General features: G+C 41.2%; 2 protein-coding genes across 3 annotated transcripts; both read left to right on the forward strand.

Moving 5' to 3' along the window:
• Window positions 1-479: 479 nt before the first annotated feature.
• On the forward strand, window positions 480-2,678 carry LOC6611546 (probable cytochrome P450 4d21). The gene is made up of 5 exons (XM_002036049.2): window positions 480-817; window positions 940-1,326; window positions 1,386-1,455; window positions 1,515-1,711; window positions 1,772-2,678. The coding sequence occupies exons 1-5, from the start codon at window positions 655-657 to the stop codon at window positions 2,485-2,487; spliced, it is 1,533 nt and encodes a 510-aa protein (XP_002036085.1). The 5' UTR covers window positions 480-654; the 3' UTR covers window positions 2,488-2,678.
• A 630-nt stretch (window positions 2,679-3,308) lies between these two features.
• On the forward strand, window positions 3,309-11,467 carry LOC6611547. Of its 2 annotated transcripts, XM_002036050.2 has the most exons (6): window positions 3,315-3,473; window positions 8,334-9,181; window positions 9,309-9,678; window positions 9,778-10,374; window positions 10,519-10,883; window positions 11,041-11,467. In XM_002036050.2, the coding sequence occupies exons 2-6, from the start codon at window positions 8,387-8,389 to the stop codon at window positions 11,245-11,247; spliced, it is 2,334 nt and encodes a 777-aa protein (XP_002036086.1). In that variant the 5' UTR covers window positions 3,315-3,473; window positions 8,334-8,386; the 3' UTR covers window positions 11,248-11,467. The 2 variants fall into 2 exon arrangements, with proteins under 2 accessions (XP_032582124.1, XP_002036086.1); XM_032726233.1 differs by lacking the exon at window positions 11,041-11,467 and having other exon boundaries at window positions 3,309-3,473; window positions 9,778-10,379; window positions 10,519-10,611.
• Window positions 11,468-20,464: the final 8,997 nt, after the last annotated feature.

A 20,464-nucleotide genomic window follows, 5' to 3' on the forward strand; every position in this document is an offset into this window, starting at 1 on the left:
CTCCTATATTTCTTGTTTTTGTGTGACACATTGTAAAGCCATTCCTATTGAATTCGGATTAAAGGGGTATGGAATATTTTAATGGTCGAACGCTGGCACATGCCCTTAAGTAATCTTGTACAGTTATTGAACTAAATCAAACTTTAGTAGTATTTAAATATGTTTTAATTAAGGTTCATACCGGTAATTTCAGACTTGCGTATATAATTTGAATACATAATCGTCGTTTTCACCCCGTAAAATCAATTATTATAGATTGTGGGTCACAGTATTTTCTTTCGTAATAGCACTTAGATAAAAATCTTTAAACTAGAAAAATGATTAAATATGCTTTTAATTATTTAACTAATACTAAAAATAATGTGTGGTGTCTGATTATTTAACAGAAAAGTAGAGGAAATTATATAGTTATATTAATAATTATTTTATGTTATATTTAAGTTTCAAAACACTGAACACTGTCGTTTATATTTTCCTGCGTGATATTTGTTGTGTAAGACTGAGGTAGTATTAAATAGAGAATATATTTCCTTGGCGTTTGATATAAAACCGCAGTCTGGAGAATATAGTGGCGCATTCTAGACCGACCCTGAAACGATTAGCCATCATTCTTGTAAATATCGTAAAGCGGATTTAACCTTAAGAATACCGAAGATGTGGATATTGTTGGGTATCGCAGTGCTGATCATGACCTTAGTCTGGGATAACAGTCGCAAACAATGGAGAGTTAACACCTTTGAAAAGTCCAGGATTTTGGGACCTTTTACGATACCTATAGTGGGCAATGGACTGCAGGCCTTAACTTTGAGGCCAGAAAGTGAGTTTAACAAGAAATTGGTTGATAAATTAAAGGTTATGTGATCAAATTTTATAAAAAAGAAAGCAACAACAAATACTCATTACCAAACACAAATTGAAAATTTTTTTGTTTCTGTAAAGATTTTATTCAGAAGTTTGGTGACTACTTCAATAAATATGGCAAAACCTTCCGCCTGTGGATTCTAGGCGAGTGTCTTATTTACACGAAGGATCTAAAATACTTTGAAAGCATTCTGAGTAGTAGCACACTACTCAAGAAAGCTCATCTCTATCGATTTCTGTGTGATTTTCTTGGCGATGGACTTCTTTTAAGCACAGGAAATAAGTGGTCTTCTCGCAGAAAGGTTCTCGCACCAGCCTTTCACTTCAAATGCCTCGAAAACTTCGTCGAGATAATGGATAGAAATAGTGGAATTATGGTGGAGAAATTGAGAAACTATGCTGATGGCAAAACGTGCGTGGACCTATTCAAGTTTGTTTCTCTAGAAGCCCTGGATGTGACCACAGGTATGTGAAAATTTACAACAACATTTAAATATTAGTATTTATTTGTACAAATTTATTAGAGACCGCCATGGGTGTCCAGGTGAATGCTCAGAACGAACCAAATTTCCCCTATACAAAAGCACTTAAGAGGTAGGTGGTGTATATCTTCCATGTGGGCTATGCTTCAATAAAAATGATGATCTTTTCAGTGTGGTTTATATCGAGTCCAAACGATTGGCAAGTGTCTCGATGCGATATAATTGGCTTTTCCCGCTGGCGGCTCCATTGGTTTATCGCCGTTTGCAGAAAGATATTGCCATAATGCAGGACTTTACTGACAAGGTCATTCGCGAACGACGAGCGATTCTGGAGCGGGCCAGGGCTGATGGCACCTACAAGCCGCTGAGTACGTTAAATATAATCCTTACCCTTATTGTATTATTTTATAATGTAACCTATTTCGTAGTAATGGGCGACGATGATATCGGTGGTAAAGCTAAGATGACTTTGCTGGACATCCTGCTGCAAGCCACCATAGACAACAAGCCCTTAAGCGATGTGGATATCCGCGAGGAGGTGGACGTTTTTATATTCGCAGGAGATGACACCACCACCAGTGGAGTGTCCCATGCACTACATGCGATATCCAGGCATCCCAAAGTGCAGGAGCGCATCTACGAGGAACTAGTGCTTGTTCTGGGACCGGATCCCGACGCCTCAGTGACCCAAACCAAGTTGTTGGAACTAAAGTATCTGGACTGCGTGATCAAGGAGACGATGCGCTTGCATCCACCAGTTCCAATCCTCGGAAGATACATTCCCGAGGACTTGCAAATTTGCGAAAAAACCATTCCTGGCAACACAAGCATTTTACTAATGCCGTACTATGTCTACCGAGATCCGGAATACTTTCCGGATCCCCTCGTTTTCAAGCCGGAACGATGGATGGATATGAAAACCACCACGCATACGCCTTTGGCATATATTCCGTTTAGTTCAGGGCCCAAGAACTGTATAGGGCAGAAATTCGCCAACCTGCAAATGAAAGCGCTGGTCAGTAAGGTCATTCGGCACTACGAACTTCTACCGCTTGGTGCGGATCTTAAAGCTACGTACACATTCATATTGAGTTCCTCTACGGGCAATAATGTTGGCCTTAAGCCAAGAACAAGAGTTAAATGATTGAGTGATTCATATGGTTAATAGAATCAAATTTACATTTTTATTTGTATTTATTTTATGTAACATGGCAGGAGTGCCAAAAATGCCAAACTTATTAATACTGAAAACTTAAAGTGGAACAGTGGAAAAGTTGTCAACATAAATAATGTTATCATAAGGTTACTTTAAAAATGGAATATTAAATTTCAATAAACTACTATGCTAGTGATACTAAATATTAAAGTATCTCCAAACATCTTACACCATAAAATGTTTGATTTTCCTGCGTAGTTTTTTCTAATGGCTCTACCTTTTTGGGCATTCCATGACTCATCTGCTGAATCCACTTAACCCACTTCGAAGTTGAAGCCGTCACCCACATGTGCGAAATTTCCATAAACCAATTGCAGAAACCTCAGCCCCAACGATCCCAGAAAAGCTGCACAAGACCGCCAACCAGTAACGACAGTTTTTTTTGTCACAACTCCAGCATTAAAACATTCTTTACAGCCCCTGGGCACGCTCCATTCCGCACACACATACGATCGTATAAAAGTCAGGGGAAACGATCTCATCATAACTTAAACGTCACGTTGCAAAGAGCCATTAAAGTATTGGCTCCAAAGCCAAAAATAAAGTAAAGGAAAAATCGCTGGCGACACAGTGAACCAATGACTCCTAACGATCGAGTGAAAAAAAGAGTAAAACTGCATTTTAAGAGTGTTTCAACTGGTTTTAAGAGAGAAACTTGAAGTGCCGGTGATTTGAGACCCGATCCGTGGATTGAGCTCGAAAGCGAAATCAAATCGAAACCGAAAGCCAAGCCGAGTTGAGGTGAGCTTCGTGTTGGGCTCTTTCAGAAGAATCCGAAAGAGAAGCTTTGGGTTTTTGGCTTCTTCAGCCGAAGTTTTTATCTTTCAGTCGGTTTTTTGGCAGACGATCGCGCGGATGCGGCTCAAAAAAAGCGGGTTTCAAAAATCTTCAAAAACTAACAACAAGTGCAAAGCGTGAGTTTTTCATCTTGAGGTATTAAATGTAATTGAAATTATAGTCGAAGTGTAAAATTATTTGTGATTGATTGAGTGGAGTGTGTGACCAATCTGGAAAAATTACTGTGCTTGAACAAACTTTAGGGTTTGCTGGAAACCCTTATGAAAAAGATACAATGAAGCCTCCCACAATTATTGGCGTGCTGAAAAATGCCCGACAAATGCTTGCCAAACGAAATTTTTATGCAAATTAAGACGTTCGTAATTACAGAGCAACATGCTCAAATTGCCATGTACAAGCCCAAACCAAAGTCACTTTAATTAATTTTGAAGTTTGCACTTTTAATTAAAGACAAAAAATAGAAGCGAAAAAATAAAGTTGCAATCAACATTGATTAACATAACATGAATGTCGAGCACAAACATTCGCATATCCATAAACATTCGCGGTTGCCCTGCAACAATATAAATAATAAAATAAAATCTCGACCGCAAAGTGAATCTGAAAAGCGTGGAAAAGTGACAAAAGTGCGGTTCTCGTGTGAGCTACGATCATCATCGTCGAATGGGTGTTTGCTGGTGTGAAATAAAAATCTGAAAATCTGGTAGCTGCATTAATTACAAATGTATTCAAATGAGCAAACAGGTGAAGCACAGACAAACCAGAACTCGCAGTCTGGCGCTTGATGATTGTGCAGTTGTGTAGATCTCTTGTAGGCCTGATTGATAAAATAATTGCTCCGATGACAGGCAGATTTCAATGCAGCTCATGTCTTAAGGTAGAAAAGAATGAGTCCATATACTGCTGATCTTTAGATGTGCTTAAATATCAACGAGTTATTAGTCGAGAAACTAGTGGATGAACCATTCTAATATGTTTTTTAAGGCGCTAAATGATTACGGTGGTTGGCAGCCGACGGTTTCTGAGATCATTTCCCAGCTGAGTGATCATAAGAAGTTTCTAAGATTTTTTCAATGCTAACAAATTATCATAATGGTGATGGCTGAAGAATTCTGACATCACTTTAACGCTGTCTGATCATTGGAAGATTGAAGATTTTTATGATTTAGGTCGTAAAAGTAATACGTATTCCATGTGAGAGAAAAATATTTATATTAATATAACCTTTAATAAAAAAACACCATTATGCTAAATATTCTTTAAAATTATACACTCGATAAAAATAAGTTAATGAACTGAAACAAATGTTTACACGCAACAATTTGAGTGACCAATATTGCCTAAGAAGAACAACAATTATTGAGGACTATGGGCGGGGTATAGTAATCAATACAGTTGTTAAAACTTTTGAAGGACTATTGGCGGGGTATAGTAATCAATACAGTTGTTAAAACTTTGGTGTATCAGTCGTTAACTTAATAAGTATCATGATCATAAACAATAATTGGAAATAAAACTTAAAGAGAATTCGCAAAACCATGACTGATCAGTTTTCGCGATTGCATAACAAAAGGTGCCAAAGAATGTAATACAATGCAAAAGTAATTAAAGTTTTTTATGCGTTAATGAGGAACCAGTTGAAAGAACTGGAGATTGTATTGTAGTCACTTATCCATGGATCAAAAGTCAATTAAACTACAGACGTGCATTTATCCGCCCACGATCTGTTCAAATGTCAACAATGATCGATGGCTTAATCGGTCAGAATCGGTGGAATCTATTGACTCCACTGTCATCTAATCAGCCCAGTCCACCTCGACCCAAACACGACCGATCGCTGGTTGTCATAACCTAGCTGCGCAGCTCCTCTTGATCTTCTGTTCTCTAAATATGACTCAGAACTTAGCCAGCCAAACTGTAGCAGGTTGTATGCTCATGTAAGGCCATAATCGCTATGTCTAACTGCCATAATCCACCCGCTAACTGCCTCGGAAGGCAGCTGGCCTCAGCTTCACATAGATTCAGATTCAGCTTTAGACCCAGACTCCGACTTCCAATCGCACTTGGAGTGGACAGAGTCGCCGGCTCACCTCGCACAGAAAAACATCGCATGCCACGTACTGAGGCTGAACTAAAGCAAAATAAAATCGAAAAGCATAAACAATTTATTTGTACAAAATAACTTTGAACTGTGCGGTTGCAGTTGCATTTGCTGCAAAGCTTCAAGTCGGAAAATGACTTAACTTATAAGCTGGCATTCGCCAGTGGATGCTGCAATGTTTCAATGCAATTTACCTGACCAGGAATGCGAGTCATGCACTTGGAAAAAGCTGTTCTACCGATGATAGCGATACTGTATATCGAATATAATTGAAAAACCATAGATGTTTTATTTCTATATCGCTCCATACATGAAATATTCTAAGCGGCATTATTTCTGCCAGTGTAATCAAAGCTAGTTTCGTTCTTGTTCGACGTGTGAAATGACCAACATCAAAGCCACACAAACTAAACAAAATTATACGGCGTTGGGCAACCCATATATGCACCTACATAGATGCATGTTCAACCAATTGAAGATTGCACTAGAGAGAGGTACTGAAGTACAGAGCTGGGCATTGAGGCATACCATTGCATTGCCAAAAGGTGTTCTAATGGCTGGCCAAACGAGCGATTGAACAATGCCTGGAAGTGCCTTTCGGCCTCAGATACAGCCACTCAGATATCGAATGCACTTACAGATACTAATTAGACAGGTTGCCAAAGATCTAGATAGGTGCGTGACTTTGAAACAAAACTGAGTCTGTAATTGAGAGGAGATCTTGGATCTGCCAACCACTAAAAATGCCCCCTCTGTACTTTGATTACCTCATTTCCCACGCAGTCTGCATTGCTCATCGGTCGTTAAGTATGCTTGGAAAAACCACCAACTTCTTAAGTACTCCACATTCACCGCAAACATTTTGGTCCCACCTCATCTGGTAATCGTGCTCTTTGGTTACACCCATCGAAATCTGAGTCTCGACCCTAAAGCAAGGTTCTTTGCGGCACTCCGTCAATTGCTGTTATGACCTTTCTGTCGATTGCTTACCTGGCTTGCCTAGCATTTTCCACCATTCAACTGACCTTAGCCAAATCTTAAAAGCCGCCACCGAAACGCTTAATAACCTGGCCAACAAAAATTAAAAAAAAAGATTTTGCACACCTGAGAGGAGTTGAAGAGGCGAGAGTTGAGTGCCGGCCTGCAGCTCATTAATCGGCCAACGAACGGGAGAGCAGATGTTGATGTACTCAGAAAAATATTACTCAATTGCAAAAGGCATATAAGAAATGCTTACACTGAAAACAATCAGAATCGCAATTCAAATATTCAATACTACTGAAAAGTACATAAAAACTTATGCCTAAAACTTATATAATACACAATAGACTCAATTGATCACATTTAAAGCTCAATTATGCTGTCAATATTAAAAGGGGGTTACAACTTGAGTTACATTTTCCTCTGTGCCACAGACTCCGCCTCTCGAGCTTCCCGACAAGAAGCCGCAACACTTGAGGCAACATGGAATCTGGACAACTTGGTTACTTGCAACTTGGCAGCAGGCAGGCAGAGGCAGTCAGGCAGCAACGAAAACAAAAGTGAAAAGGTCACTAGCACCAGTTGGCCAGCAGTTGGAGCAAGAGGAGCACGATCCCGTCTGGAGTTGTCTGAACCAAAACCAAGAGATATACTTGTATATATATGTATATATATATATATATATGTACAGACAAAACACTTCAGCACTCGACACTCAGCCAACTGTGGCCGCCAAGCTCAAGCGCCTTTTGATCATCGCACTCGTAATGCCAACCCAGGGGAAAAGGGTAAAAATTGGTAGTAACACGAGTGCATAACACCGAGTGATGTCTTAAGTAAGGCAACCCTTTTAGGGATACCCTTAAAACCAATCAAAAAGAGATATACAAAATATCTGTTCATATTGGAATCTTTAACCACATAAATGTCTTAACAAAAATTTAATAGATTTTTTATGCAATCTTCACTGAAAACCTAAACTAAATAAATGTTGCGAAAATGTGTATATTGCACATAAAATAAGGAATGCTGTGTGGTAGTTACCATTTTATTTGACATTTTCCTGTGTATCCAATTTCCAGCATTGGCCCATTCCCATATATAATAACCGCTCCCAGGGCATCTATTCTTCGTGTCAGTCAGATTCACCAGCTTATTTCCAACTATTATTGCCGTGGTTTTGCTTGTTTCGCTTGCTCTTCGTTTTTCCGGCTAACGAGTTTTCCGCTGGCTTTTGTGTATCTGCAACTTTATGTGAACTTACTGCTGCAGAAGCAGCCACTTGCCGGCGATCTCTTGCCCAATGCAATTCGCATTTCAATTTTTCTAAACTATTGGCCAATACATTTGGGGCTTCTCGGTTCGTATGCTCATCGTATGTACGACCATACCGATTATTTATCACCGCAAAGAGCTTGGGAAAATCCAAATGAAATTGCAGCATCTGCTTCTTGATTGCATGCGGCTTTTCATCAGTGGAATTAATGAAGCTTAATTGAAGCAACAGATTGAAGATCAGCTATCTCTCGGGTTGGTTGACAACTTTCCACTAACGGTGGAAATGCCGAAATGTATATTGCCTGGCACTTTCATTTTCATCTGCAATTCGATTGCCTTTCGCAAATCCCCGTTTTCCAGGAGAGAGGAGCAGAGCCCTAATCTACGGAAGACTCTTGAAAATCAGTTAGACATTTGCAATTACCGGCGGGTTATGCAATAATGGTAGATACAATGGGAGAAATTGCAGAGTAGCCTAATTAAATCCTGGAAAGTAAAATACTAAATTATTTCATCACTCGTTTATGACTTAAATATTCTTATAAATATTAAAAAATAAGATATCAAAATGTACGCATTTAATGTTTTTATTGTTTAAATTTCTTTTCCTGTGTAGCTTTTAGCAATTGACATTTGGAGGGGCTATTTGAAAGGTGAGCTCAGGTAATAATGGCCGAACAGAAGCAGCTGGAAGCAATTGCGAATGAGACCTCATCAGTCACCGGATTGAGACGTCAGCCCACCAAATATCCCCACGGCCTCAACATCACGGTGCAGACCATCGACGATGATAATGAGGGATCTCCGAAAGATCACAGTGACTACACCCGTGCCTCCGGCGAATCGTGCTGGAGTGAGACCCAGAAATACCACATTGGAATGCTGGGGAGTCCCGAAACCCTGGCCGAACTTCAAGTTCGACGGTACAAGTACCCATTGACGGCTAATTACTATTTGAACAGCAAGTTGGAAAGGCCGGAAAAGCCAACACCCTGGATGCTGTTGGGTTATGCTCGAAGTGTGTGCAGGTGGAAGTACCTGAGGTGGCCCATTATATTTGTGGCCAGCGTTTTGCTGTTCTTCGGGCTGATCACCTACTGTCTATGGCTTCACGATGTCAGCGTGGCTAGAGCCAAATTGCTCCAGCGTCGCTATGAAGCCACTCTAACATCCACGAGCTTGAGCAGCAACGAGGTCTGGGATGAGGAAACCACCAGCTCCACCGAAAGGTCGCCCCAGGAAACCACACGACTCGAAGACATGGATGACAGCGATGAGAGCACGGAGCTGCCTGAAATAGCGTTCGGTGACGATGGAGACCCAGAGACTGGAGGTGAAGATGGCGATGGCGACTACGATGACACCTTGTTGCCAGCGGACAGTATTAGATTCACCTCCGGGCATCAAAACAGCTTTGGGGTTCCCATCGAGCAAGACAAGAGAATGCTGCAGTTGCTCAAAGAAGTGAGTTTTAGCTAAAGCATTCGCTTTTAGTACTACAGTGTTTTTTTAATAACTTCTGATGAGTTCCAATCGTATGTGTGCTTCCCTGTCAGATAATTATCACCCATCCCATTACAATATTTTTCAGTTACTGCATAAACCCCAGGCGACTCCCGCTGGTAACGAGCCTACTCTGACCCGGGTGTCCCCCACCCTGCCTCCACCCCTGTCGGTCAGTGGGCGGCCCACAGAGGCGATGGCCTTGACCACCCCCTCAACGACGAACAGTGGCTGCCAGTCGACCATGCTGCCCATGTGCCAGGGAGTGCTCGACTACGATCTCACCTTCAATCGGGAGGTTGCGGCACCACGGGATGCCGTATCCATGGCAGCCTACGAGAGCCTCATCCGGGCCAATTGCTCCGTCAGGGCGGCTGAGTTCATTTGTGGCGCCCTGGAACCAGAGTGTCGACCCCTGCATATCGGACAGCTGCCTCCTTGTCGGCGCATCTGCAAGGGTAAGGAAGAATTATTATTTATGTAATGAAACGCCATTAAACCATAAAAATACAAAATTATTACGTGTTAATCTTTAAAAACGTTTAACCATTTCTTAGCCATTTTGGAAGCCTGTTCCATAGCGATTTACAATTCGGATGTCCTTGGCGAGCTCTTCGACTGCAACCTATATCCCGATGCCCACGAGAGCCACAAGTGCGAGGATCCCACAAGGCGACGTGACTATTGCTACGGAAATGAGTTCCAATGCCATGATGGGAGTTGCATTCCCCAGAACTGGCAGTGTGACAAGATCAAGGATTGCCAAGGTGGCGAGGATGAGGATGAGCAGTGCTTGGTTTGCGAACCGGACGAATTCCGTTGCCGTTCAAATGAAAAGTGTCTCGTAGAAAAGTATCGATGCGATCAAAATATTGACTGCATGGATGGAAGTGATGAACAAGACTGCGATGAGTACGGCTCGGGCGATTTGGCTCCATTCAATGAGTCTGAACTGAATGCCTTTCCAAGGGTATTCTCCTATGCTAGTTTCTTATCACCCAACGAGACGAATGACAAAGTATATACGTACATTACGGCCAGCACCGATGAGGACGCGGGCAGGGAAACGAAGTTCCAGATTCACCAGGTGGCCGCGCCTGCACCTCCAGTGAATTCCAGTGCAGAGGAAGGCGCTGGAGGTCCTAAAGGATTTGGTAAGGTGACAAGCCAAATCAATTTTACATACCAGTAGTATACCAGTAGTAATACAAATCAAGTTCCGAGTGTAAACATCTGTATGCTTGCGTTTTTTAGTAATAATTTTTATATATCATGTTTCAATCAATATATTTTCTCAGTAAACTTTCGTGACAGCAAGGAGATAATGATGACCAGTGATTCGGAGACCAAGTTCAAGTATTCCCAGAGAGCCAATCGAACTTCGGTGAAATTTAGCGTATCAGCACCCACAACTCCAGCGGCCAGAACAGCAAGTGCGATTCCCAGTTCAGCTTTGGTTCAGCAGCGCGAAAGAACCACAAGTACCACCACCAGTAGCATCACCAGTACTCCCAGCATAACCAGCACCACTTTAATCCCAATTAATGCAGCCACATCAGAGCCCAATCCTTACGAAGTGGTAACTTCACCAGGAGGATGTCCTCCGCAGGAGCTTCGTTGTGTGAGTGGCAAGTGCATCACTGTCAGTCAATTGTGCGATAAGGTAAGAAAAGCTCAAATCCTTTGTTTCTTAGTTTTCCAAAAACATCTACCAAATACAATCAATCATATTTTGAAACCCATTTATATAAATATAAACGTTTAAGTGAAACGAAAACAATGAAATAGTTACAAAGCTGTTTTGTACGTACTTCCTGCAGCAAATTGATTGTCCCGATGCTGCCGACGAACTAATGTGCGTTTATCGGGAACGCCCAAGTAGGAGGCGCACCACCTCGACCACTGCACCACCCACAACATCATCGGCACCACCAGAGACAAGCACTGCAACAACCACAGGTCCGATGAGCAGTACAAGGCGTTCGTTGAGGACCACGCCCAATCGAAGTCGAAAGCCCAAGTCTTAGAGTGATGTATCTTGTATCTAATGTTTATTTATGTCTCTATTATTTCTCTCCACTTGTATTTTCTTCGCTCGCTATATGTATGATAAATGATGTATTTGTAAATCTTTGTTAGTGTCTAAGTTGTCTAGTGTTTAGAGTTGTTTGACTATTTGTATGCGCGTGAAAATTGTATTTTTTGCAATGAATAAAGTTTAAGATGTGAGTAGAGCATAAAAGATAATCGTGAAATTGCGGTACACTCGGTGCTCATTATTTTCTTTAATGTTCCAAGCTATAAATATCCTCCATCTTTGCGCCGACTAACCTTGTCGGGAACATATAAGCAATCCAGAAAACATATAATTTTCTTTGTTTCGTACTTTCGAAAGCCATAAACATATACTCATATGGACAATGCTCTAACGAAATTCAAATGAAATCGATACAATTAAAGTCGGGACATTATTTCACAACAACAACCTTGGTGTTTGGTCAGTATGGCCCACGCATTCAAAAGACCGAGACCATTTGGTTTGGGCAATTCAATTAACCAGGCCATTGTTATCGATTCGGTGGTGCAGTGAATGCTACGGAGTCCATTATCTATATGAGTGTGTGCTTAGCTGGCTGCAGTACACTCGGAAAAATGTGGAAGTCCTTTCAACATGTTTTTGGATTTCATAGTTCAGCTGTTGTGCAACTGTTCAAAATGTCGGAAAAATAACTATTCTAAGCCGTCTTAAATTTATGATAAATTCTTGAATAAATGAAAATAGAACATTTTGGCTAGTGTACAGCTAAATTTATTAGGCAGTCGACGAACAGATCCGGCTTTTATAATGCTGCCCGAAATTAAGAGAGACAACAACGGGCGACAACACTTGTCAAGGCAGATTAAATTGCAGTCTGTGGCTTTTAGAGGAACTCTTACCCGAAACTCAACTCCGGCTTAGAATCCAACTGACAGCCCATTTCTGTTGAAATTTTTCGCTTAGGGGCTGCTGGTGGCGGATTGCGAACATTCTTCTGTCGAATTTCTGCACAACCACAAAAGTTAAACGCGCTTTGATTTCACCCCAGAATCATACGAAAACCGATTGGCAAAAACAAGGGAAAACAATCCGAAAAGCGAGTTTTCGTTTGGTTTTTTTTTTCACATTTCTGATTGATTGCCATCAAAAATCCGCTTTTGGCATAACGGCAAATGCGATTTGATTGCTGTCATTGTTCCGGGCCCAGAGACTATTAATATATGTTTTCGGCACAATCCCTAATCCCAACATTGGGCAATTGGGCGAAGACGAAAAACCACCCGAAAAAACTGCACGAAAATTAGGGATAAAAAATGATATTTGATTTCCTGTAGTTTACTACTCTATTTTGTGTTGCTCTGCTGTCATTTGATACGTTTCATACGCTTTTGACAGCTGTCAGGCATCTAAATTTTCACCTTAATTAAGTGATATTAATCGTCTTTGCCAATCTGCAACTTTCATCTCGAAATGATTCAGGGTGCTAAAATGAAAAAAGGTGCTAAACGTTTTCCGGACACGTGCCGAAAAACGCCCCGAAAACTTATATGCCAACAGAACTAAGCGGAAATTTATACTCATACTCATTACTCGTATTAAAAGCTCTTTCACCTTGGCCCTTGAAATAAAATAGAGTGGCATTAGACGCAGTTCGAAACACCGAATGGACACGCTTAATTTCCATGTTTAGTGCCCTTTTGGGTGGTGGACCTTTTTCTATCCTTGAGCTGGGTCACTGGCAATATTGTTAATGTAGTCGATTGAAATGGGCCACTTTTTTGAGTGGGCCAACATCCCAGGGCTACCAGTGTGTTTAACTGGGTTTTGGGAGCCTACTTTGAAACATATGCGAGCATTAGAATGTCTTGCTATCTCTGACCAGCGGGTTGTCCATCACAGTAATTGAAAATTTTGTAATTAATTTTGGGTCTATACGGTAGTAACGAAGAGGAAGTTTTTGGCTTATATTCGGGTCAAGTTCTGTTAAACAATAAACTATTACTATTGAAAATAAGATTTCATAAAAGATAGTTATATTACAGAGAAGGGGAAATCTGACTTCGTATTGAGAACCTTAAGTGGTTTTAACTACTGTATTGTATTTAGCGAAATAAAGGACACAGTGGGAGTTCTTAGATGCCTAAGGATTAAAAGTGTAATACAAAAAATGCAATACGATTTTGTAATGCATCAGAAGCCCCGAGTGCAATGCTTTCTTTGTGCATGGTTGCAGACCCAAGATGTCTATCATCATGCCCGTATCCTTGAAGATCCTTGCAAGATACTTACCCCAGCAGATCCTGCGACCCCAGAAGGGTTCTGCACCCCTCGAATATCCCGCCGTGAACCGTCTTTAGGAGCACCCATAATTACTGGGCTCATTGCATCCGAGTTACGCTTGATCGTTTTCAAATTGCAGGCGGCGCACACTTCCGCCCTGAGTTGTGAACTAGGAAGTGAACTTTAAGGATCGGTTCAAGAAGTTGACATAATTGTGCCAGCAGCGAAATGGAAAAAAGGAAAGAGGACAACGGGCTGCACATTTTGTATCGCTTTAAAGGTGCAACCCCCTTTTCTGCAAGAAGTTAACCCATCTGCCTGTTTTGCCCTATTAAATTTCTATCTGCATTCCTGTGCGGCTAAAGGAAATGGGCGTGGCAATATAGGAGATTTCTGTGCAATCCCTCTTACCCAATAGCCCACTCCAAAGTACAGTTTAGCCATTAGAGCAAGAGCACAAATCTTGGAAAATCATTAAGCGCATTTTCCAATTGATTTCACCGCTCGAAGCGACCGCAGCACGAAGACAAAACTTGACCAAAATCAATAAGCAGCCTGAAGGCAACCGCATAAACACAGAGTCAAGTCGGAAAAGGGACGCCGAAGGGAAGCTCATGGAGATTGTCACTGCGGCTTGGGTGTCTGACCATTCATCCATGCATCGGACCAGACAAATGATACACCCATCATGTGGAGCAAAGGGGGCATACTCAAAACTTGGTCCAGGACACATATATATCAAGCAAAATTCTATAAGTCTAGGCCTACAATCACTATCTTTGAGTCTGATTCCATCCTAGAATTACTCTTAAATTAAGGACCCTTAATGCTGGGGTATTTCAAAGTCCACACTGCACATTTCTTCGATTTTGATGCCGAAATTGTGTCGCATTGTTGCAGTATTGACGATGGGACACTCCCAGTTCCCTTTACCTCCAGTTTCCCTGATCTCTTTGTTTTGCTGCCCATCGAATCGCAAAGGAAAAAGGCAAACAAAAACCGATAAACCAAAAGTGAAAATTGCTTTTGGGCAGCATCTTTTTACGCCTGATTGCAGCCAAAAGTGTCATCGGCCGCTGTCCCTCCTTTGTTTGTGGGTTTTTGGGTTTGGTTTTCGGCTTGGGCCTGGATTTTTTCCCTATTGAATCGATCTGAGGACCCACACACCCCTCGGCACATATGCAAACACACGTGGTGAATGATTTACGAGCGAGTACAGGATGCTCAAAGGATAACACCGAATGCTACAACAGCAGAAGGCGAGTCTCGGACACATTTGGCTTGATCATTTGCATAAATACTCATTAAATCATGTTGCGCACCGATATAGTTTTCTAACTTCCTTCGTGAAAAAGTCTCCAGCCGGTTGACCAGTTTCAGAGGCCATATACATAGGCGACACCTCTACGGTTTTGGCCTCGGGCCCCCCGTTAATTGCCTCACCTGGAGTCGAAAGGCAGGCATTTGGATGTGGATTTGCATTTGCATTCGCCTCGCACCGAATGTCAAGTTCAAAATGATTTAGTGACTTTTTGTTTCTCGAGAGTAATTAATTGGCTGTTGGATTGCCGGATTGTTGGACTGGACATTAGATGGCGATAGTTGAACAAAGTGTGGCATCCTGCGGAAAGTGAGAAAAAGTGGTCGGGCGAATGGTGCCCAGATGGTTTGGCTCGTGCCTAATGAGTGTTCACTGTGGCGTCATTAAAAAAGGAAATTGCAGCCATAACAATTGAAGCATGAGTGGCGTGGTGATCAATTATACAAATACCGTGATTCATTCATTGTTTGGAGTTGGCTAATTTAGTTTTTTAAGCCATCAGCAAAAACTCGTCAAATGGCGAAAAATTAACAAGAAGTGCAGAGTGATTAGATACTATTTCGAGATATTATTATATCTTTGTCATTATTAAGATATTCATATTTTTCGCTAAGTTATTTGTGGATTAGTAACAATTTTGAAGTTTTCAATTGAACATTGGCTCTATTCCCGTTTCCCCTTCATTTGCACCATATGAAACCACTCCCACCTTAAAACATTGATAATTCGCTATAAGTAACCCTTACCGCATGTGAATAGGACCTTTGTTAATGGGACAGGCAACTGAGAAATCGAATGCACATAAAGAAAGAGCCAGGCCCAGGCCCAGATACACATGTTAAAGGTGCGGCTCACAAAAGCGCATATCAATGACTAATAACCTTAGGCGACCCCCTGCCAATGAATGCAATTTTCTTATTGTTCCGATGCCGCTATAGCCGTCCATATGCAATAAGAATAGAGCAGGACATCTGTCAGCAGGCGTACGACTGACGGGCGACGCACATGACTAATTATGGACTTTGCAGCTTGTCGGCAATATACATACATATACCTTACATGCCATATATGCACGGATATTGGACCCAGATCGGTCGCCTTTGAGACCGCTAATGATGCATGACAGACGCCGATCGGAGGCACCTTTTGACCGACTGGCTGCCACTGCAACTGCAAGTAGCGTGAAATATTCGCCATCAAAACAACGAACAAACACAAGACACCGACAGAGTAAATTAACTTTATCGTCCCATACTTTTCGGCCAATCTTGCTCAGTCACTGTGGAAGTAGGGGGGGTTTTTGGGGGGTGACCGACTCGGCAGCTGCATAAACAAATTGCAGTCAACATTCATAATTTCCTGTTTAAATTAAGCTCGGCCTGCAGTTTGGCTCTTAACTCACATCAACTGCATTTCCTAGTGACAAAAAAAAATTACAACTCCACGCACTAAATCCGCCAAAGCAACCTACCCCGCCCCAAAAAACCCAATCGCCGGCAATTAAATGTCGCCTTCGAAAACAAGACTTTTGTCGAGCACTGTGCCGGTGTCTGAATTTGAAATTGAAGCAAATGCGATACGAATCGAACTCCGCAGTGATATGCAGTTTGCAATGTGCGTTTATTGATTTTATTATGCATAAAGCCAGCCACAAAAGCGACAAAAATGCAAATCGCCATCGATATGAAACGAAAATTATGCATTTGAAACCAAAAACGATACGAATTTTACTCTAGTACTCTATTTTTTGAAAATAAATATTTAAGGAGCAAGATGCAAAGATTTTGCGGTCCTTTTAATGCAGAAATATTGGGTATTTTTTAGATATTGTTATTATTATTGTTATTATTACATCGAACAAGTTCGTTATCTGTATTAGAATATGTTTATATTGCAACCTTGAAAAGTAGGAGTATTAAATATTCGGCATACCGCGATGAGTTCTCGCTTTTCCCTGACTGAATTTTCCGTCTCCTGGAGTGGCGACAAACGAGAAGCGAATGCCATCAAATTGGCAATGCCGCCGACGCCAGCGATGGACGATCGATGAAGTGGACTCCCCTCCGGATCCGTCTCCCTGGGCTTTAGTGGGTTAACCTGTTTTCGATTTTCACATAATTTTAGCGGTCTCCAAGCCCATACCATACCAATCCATACCCGTATATGTGAATGTCGTTTATCATAATCTTATCAACAATTCACATTCAATTATAAATCAATCAAAATTGCACCAATTTCATTTAAGCCGCAACGTTTGTGTTGTTGCCGCCGGTGGCACGCTTTGCCATGGGTCTTGGGCTTGGGGTTTTTGGGATAGATATTCCTACAGAGATTGAGATTTAGATTGATATATGGCCGGCAGTCGCGGCTCCCACGTTTACGGCCCCTAATGAAGTGCGGTGGAAGGTAGGGTGTCGGATCGACGTTCTCTGACAGCGGAGAATGGATCGTTTAAATAGTTTTGTATATATTGATATATTCGTTAATCGAAAATCGAATGTTTTGGCTGTTGAAGTGCACGCAGGAAAATATATATCTTGCTAATCGATTTGACGAGTTCCAAATTCATTGATATATTCTTTAGAGCAGTGAGGAAGAGATTAAATACTCAGCTATACACCTTTAGTTATTTTTACAGAATTTGCCATAAATAGTTGATAGTTAATTCAATAAATGCCAGGATAGTTAGCTGAATCAAATACGTTTTATTGAGAGCATTTTTTCTCTGTGTAGACAATCGCCTACTCGCGCCCATTCTAGTTCATTATGCAGCTTGTCGAAAATTCCTTCGAGCGTGAATTGTATCTCACTCCACAATCGAGAGTTAGCAACCGAATTTCGATTTTTTGCACACAGATTTGCAACCCCCCGCGGGGAAAGTGCTCTATATATTCGCAATAGAATGGCATTGCGGATGATCCTTAATCAGGGGACACTTTACCGATTGCAATCAACTTTCCCTCGGCGAGCAGCTCTATTATCTCTGCGGTTGTTTTATCAGCGCATTGCAATCTTTTGTGAAGCGAATTTTTAATGCTTCATTAATTGAAAATTCTTGTGCAATGGCAAATGGAAATGTTCGCTCAATTATGACCTGACAGCCGCAAGTAAATATGCTCGGCATCATGAACTTCCATAACTGTGGGTACACATGGTAATGTACATATCTCCGGAACGTGCCTTCCATACGAATTTCCATTTCCATTTGGATAGAAAAGTCTCAAGTGCTGTTTGCCGTGCAAGTTGATTTTCCTTTGGCAAACATTTGGGAAAACGGTTGGAAGCGCATTTAAATGGAGTTGCAAAGTGCTGGGCGTTGCTGAATCTGAATAACTAGTTTCGTGTGGGTTGCAATATTGTGATGAAATTATTATTTCTTATTCCCCTGAAAAAGCAGATTATTACTTTACTATGCTATTGACTTGATATTTAAGTAAGCTCGTAAGCCAGCTAACGCTTCTCCGATATATACATCTGCTTCGCTTTTATTTTCTTTGAATTTATAATAGTTGGAATTCTTGTATTCATTAAAACCAAACCAGTTTCGCAAGAATACTAGAGACGACTTCTCTAAAGTGGCTGCTGACCACAGTCGTCCCTCTAATAAAGTGTTTTTCTTCTATCCAGATAAGCATAGAGTTCATTCGAGTTCATTCAGTCGTAACCTTGAGTCACTATATGGCACGTGGGCATATAAGGTGGGTGGTACATTTAAGCCACCACACGTGACTCATTATTTGGGGCGCATCTTTGTCTAATTATGCAGTGAGTGTAAGGCGAAAATCTGAGGGGGCGGCGAATGGTAAACAAATGAGTAACATATTCTGCTGCTAATTAATTAAAAGGTGAGGCTCACCTCAGGTGGCGACAGGGCGAGCTCGCCTCTTCTTTGGCTTGGGGCAAGTCAAGGTCCGCAATGAGGCGGCAAATATGCTTCTTTGATTTTGAATATACATACGTATATGTACCTATGCACATTTGGAAATCTAGGCAATGGCTTTGCTTGATTTATGGGCTTGTGCCCACGGGGTGTGTTCCCCATTAAACAGCAACTGTCATTAGGCGTGTAACAAACCAAAATATTCATAAAAAACGCATTAAAAACGTGCAGTGAAAAACTCGTTGTATTGCTGCTTGAAAATGCATTCAAAGAGAAAATTCACGATGTAGAGGGGGTAGGAAAACCCCTTTTTGATCCGCTCTAGGGCATCAAAAGTAAAATCACATAAAAGTAACCGAAATTCTGTTTAATTTTTATGATTTTTTTTGTGACACTTACGAAATGAATATAAATTTTTTATGCATTTTTCTAGCTAATTGAGAAAATGTCCTGGCAGCTGGTCGCTTGGCCCGACTAATTGCATTTAATTAGGGCAAGTTACGAGCACATAAATTCCACTCTCTGCCTCTTGCATTGTGTCACAACAAAATCAGGAGGAAGTCTTCAGGTCGATGATTTTTATGGCACGAGCTACGAAATTTTACGAGCAATTTGAACTGGCTCAGGACGGATACACAGAAACAAAATTCAGATATATATCTCTAAATGACGATAAAATATTATAATGCTAAAAGAATTTTCCAAAATATTATTTGGCTTATAAATATAAATGAGCTATAATATATAAATTGCTTTATATGGAAATATAATTTTTTGATATTCTTTCAAGTGAATATTAAAAGGCCAACAACTTTTTGTCCTTGTGTAGAAAGGATGATATCCAGTCGAACCAGCTGGTAGGCGGTACTCTGCTACGCTTCGTCAGCGGACAGCGGAGCGTGCCGAATACCATTTGATGGATTACATAACGCCCAGGAAGAGACAAGGATTCAGATACAGTATCTGTATCTGAGCCTGCGCAGCCCCCGGATGAGTAGTCACCCCTTTTCGCTCACTTCCGGACTTAGCTTTGCTTTCGTTTTGATTTGTGACAAATTGCCCGTGACAGTTGCGCCTGCGTGAACTGAAAATCTCCTGTTTTTGGGTTTCGTTACGCCGCAGGAGCCACTGTACTTGAAAGTGTCGCAGCGATGGCACAACAACACATTCGTCATTCGTAAGCGATTCACAATATGTCAAATGTCATTATCTCCATAGTCGCTGCACGTGCACTCGTTAGACGAGGAAAAAAGTGACAGCTAGAGCGATGGTAAAAATTTCACGCCCCGTCCCCATTTTCAAGTACAAGTAGCCGCTGCAATTCAGTTTCCATGTAGTCATCGAGGCAAAGTGCCAGCTGCCGCCGAAGTACAGTCAAAACAAGGTGGCAACTGACAAAAAATGTCATTCAGTAACACACTTAACTGGTTGCTCCTATCAATTTTAAAAATAGAGACTAGGTGATGACAGTTAATAAGGTGGACTAACTATGCATGTACTTACAATGGCAAAAGTACAAGCATCTATGGAACGCCAAAGTACAAATTTTCACCCCAGTTAATCGTCATCTTCCGCCCTATTTCTAATCAATACAGATTTCTGTAATATTCAGGAGAAAAATTTTCTCCCCTATCAGAAAAATACACACACACTCAGCTACACAGTCACGCCCAATGTAAAGCAAATATAATTTCGCAAAGTAAATATGAAATTATGATTGCCTTT

The sequence above is a fragment of the Drosophila sechellia genome, chromosome 2L, assembly GCF_004382195.2.
Source record: "Drosophila sechellia strain sech25 chromosome 2L, ASM438219v1, whole genome shotgun sequence".
Classification (NCBI taxonomy): domain Eukaryota; kingdom Metazoa; phylum Arthropoda; class Insecta; order Diptera; family Drosophilidae; genus Drosophila; species Drosophila sechellia.

What these genes read in the sequence shown, in the direction of transcription:
- LOC6611546 (XM_002036049.2), top strand. Translation starts at nt 655, where the DNA reads ATGTGGATATTGTTGGGTATCGCAGTGCTGATCATGACCTTAGTCTGG. An exon ending in CTTAACTTTGAGGCCAGAAA is followed by an intron (nt 818 to 939) that starts GTGAGTTTAACA and finishes GTTTCTGTAAAG; the next exon opens with ATTTTATTCAGAAGTTTGGT. An exon ending in TATACAAAAGCACTTAAGAG is followed by an intron (nt 1,456 to 1,514) that starts GTAGGTGGTGTA and finishes TGATCTTTTCAG; the next exon opens with TGTGGTTTATATCGAGTCCA.
- LOC6611547 (XM_002036050.2), top strand. Translation starts at nt 8,387, where the DNA reads ATGGCCGAACAGAAGCAGCTGGAAGCAATTGCGAATGAGACCTCATCA. An exon ending in TGCTGCAGTTGCTCAAAGAA is followed by an intron (nt 9,182 to 9,308) that starts GTGAGTTTTAGC and finishes AATATTTTTCAG; the next exon opens with TTACTGCATAAACCCCAGGC. An exon ending in TCAGTCAATTGTGCGATAAG is followed by an intron (nt 10,884 to 11,040) that starts GTAAGAAAAGCT and finishes TACTTCCTGCAG; the next exon opens with CAAATTGATTGTCCCGATGC.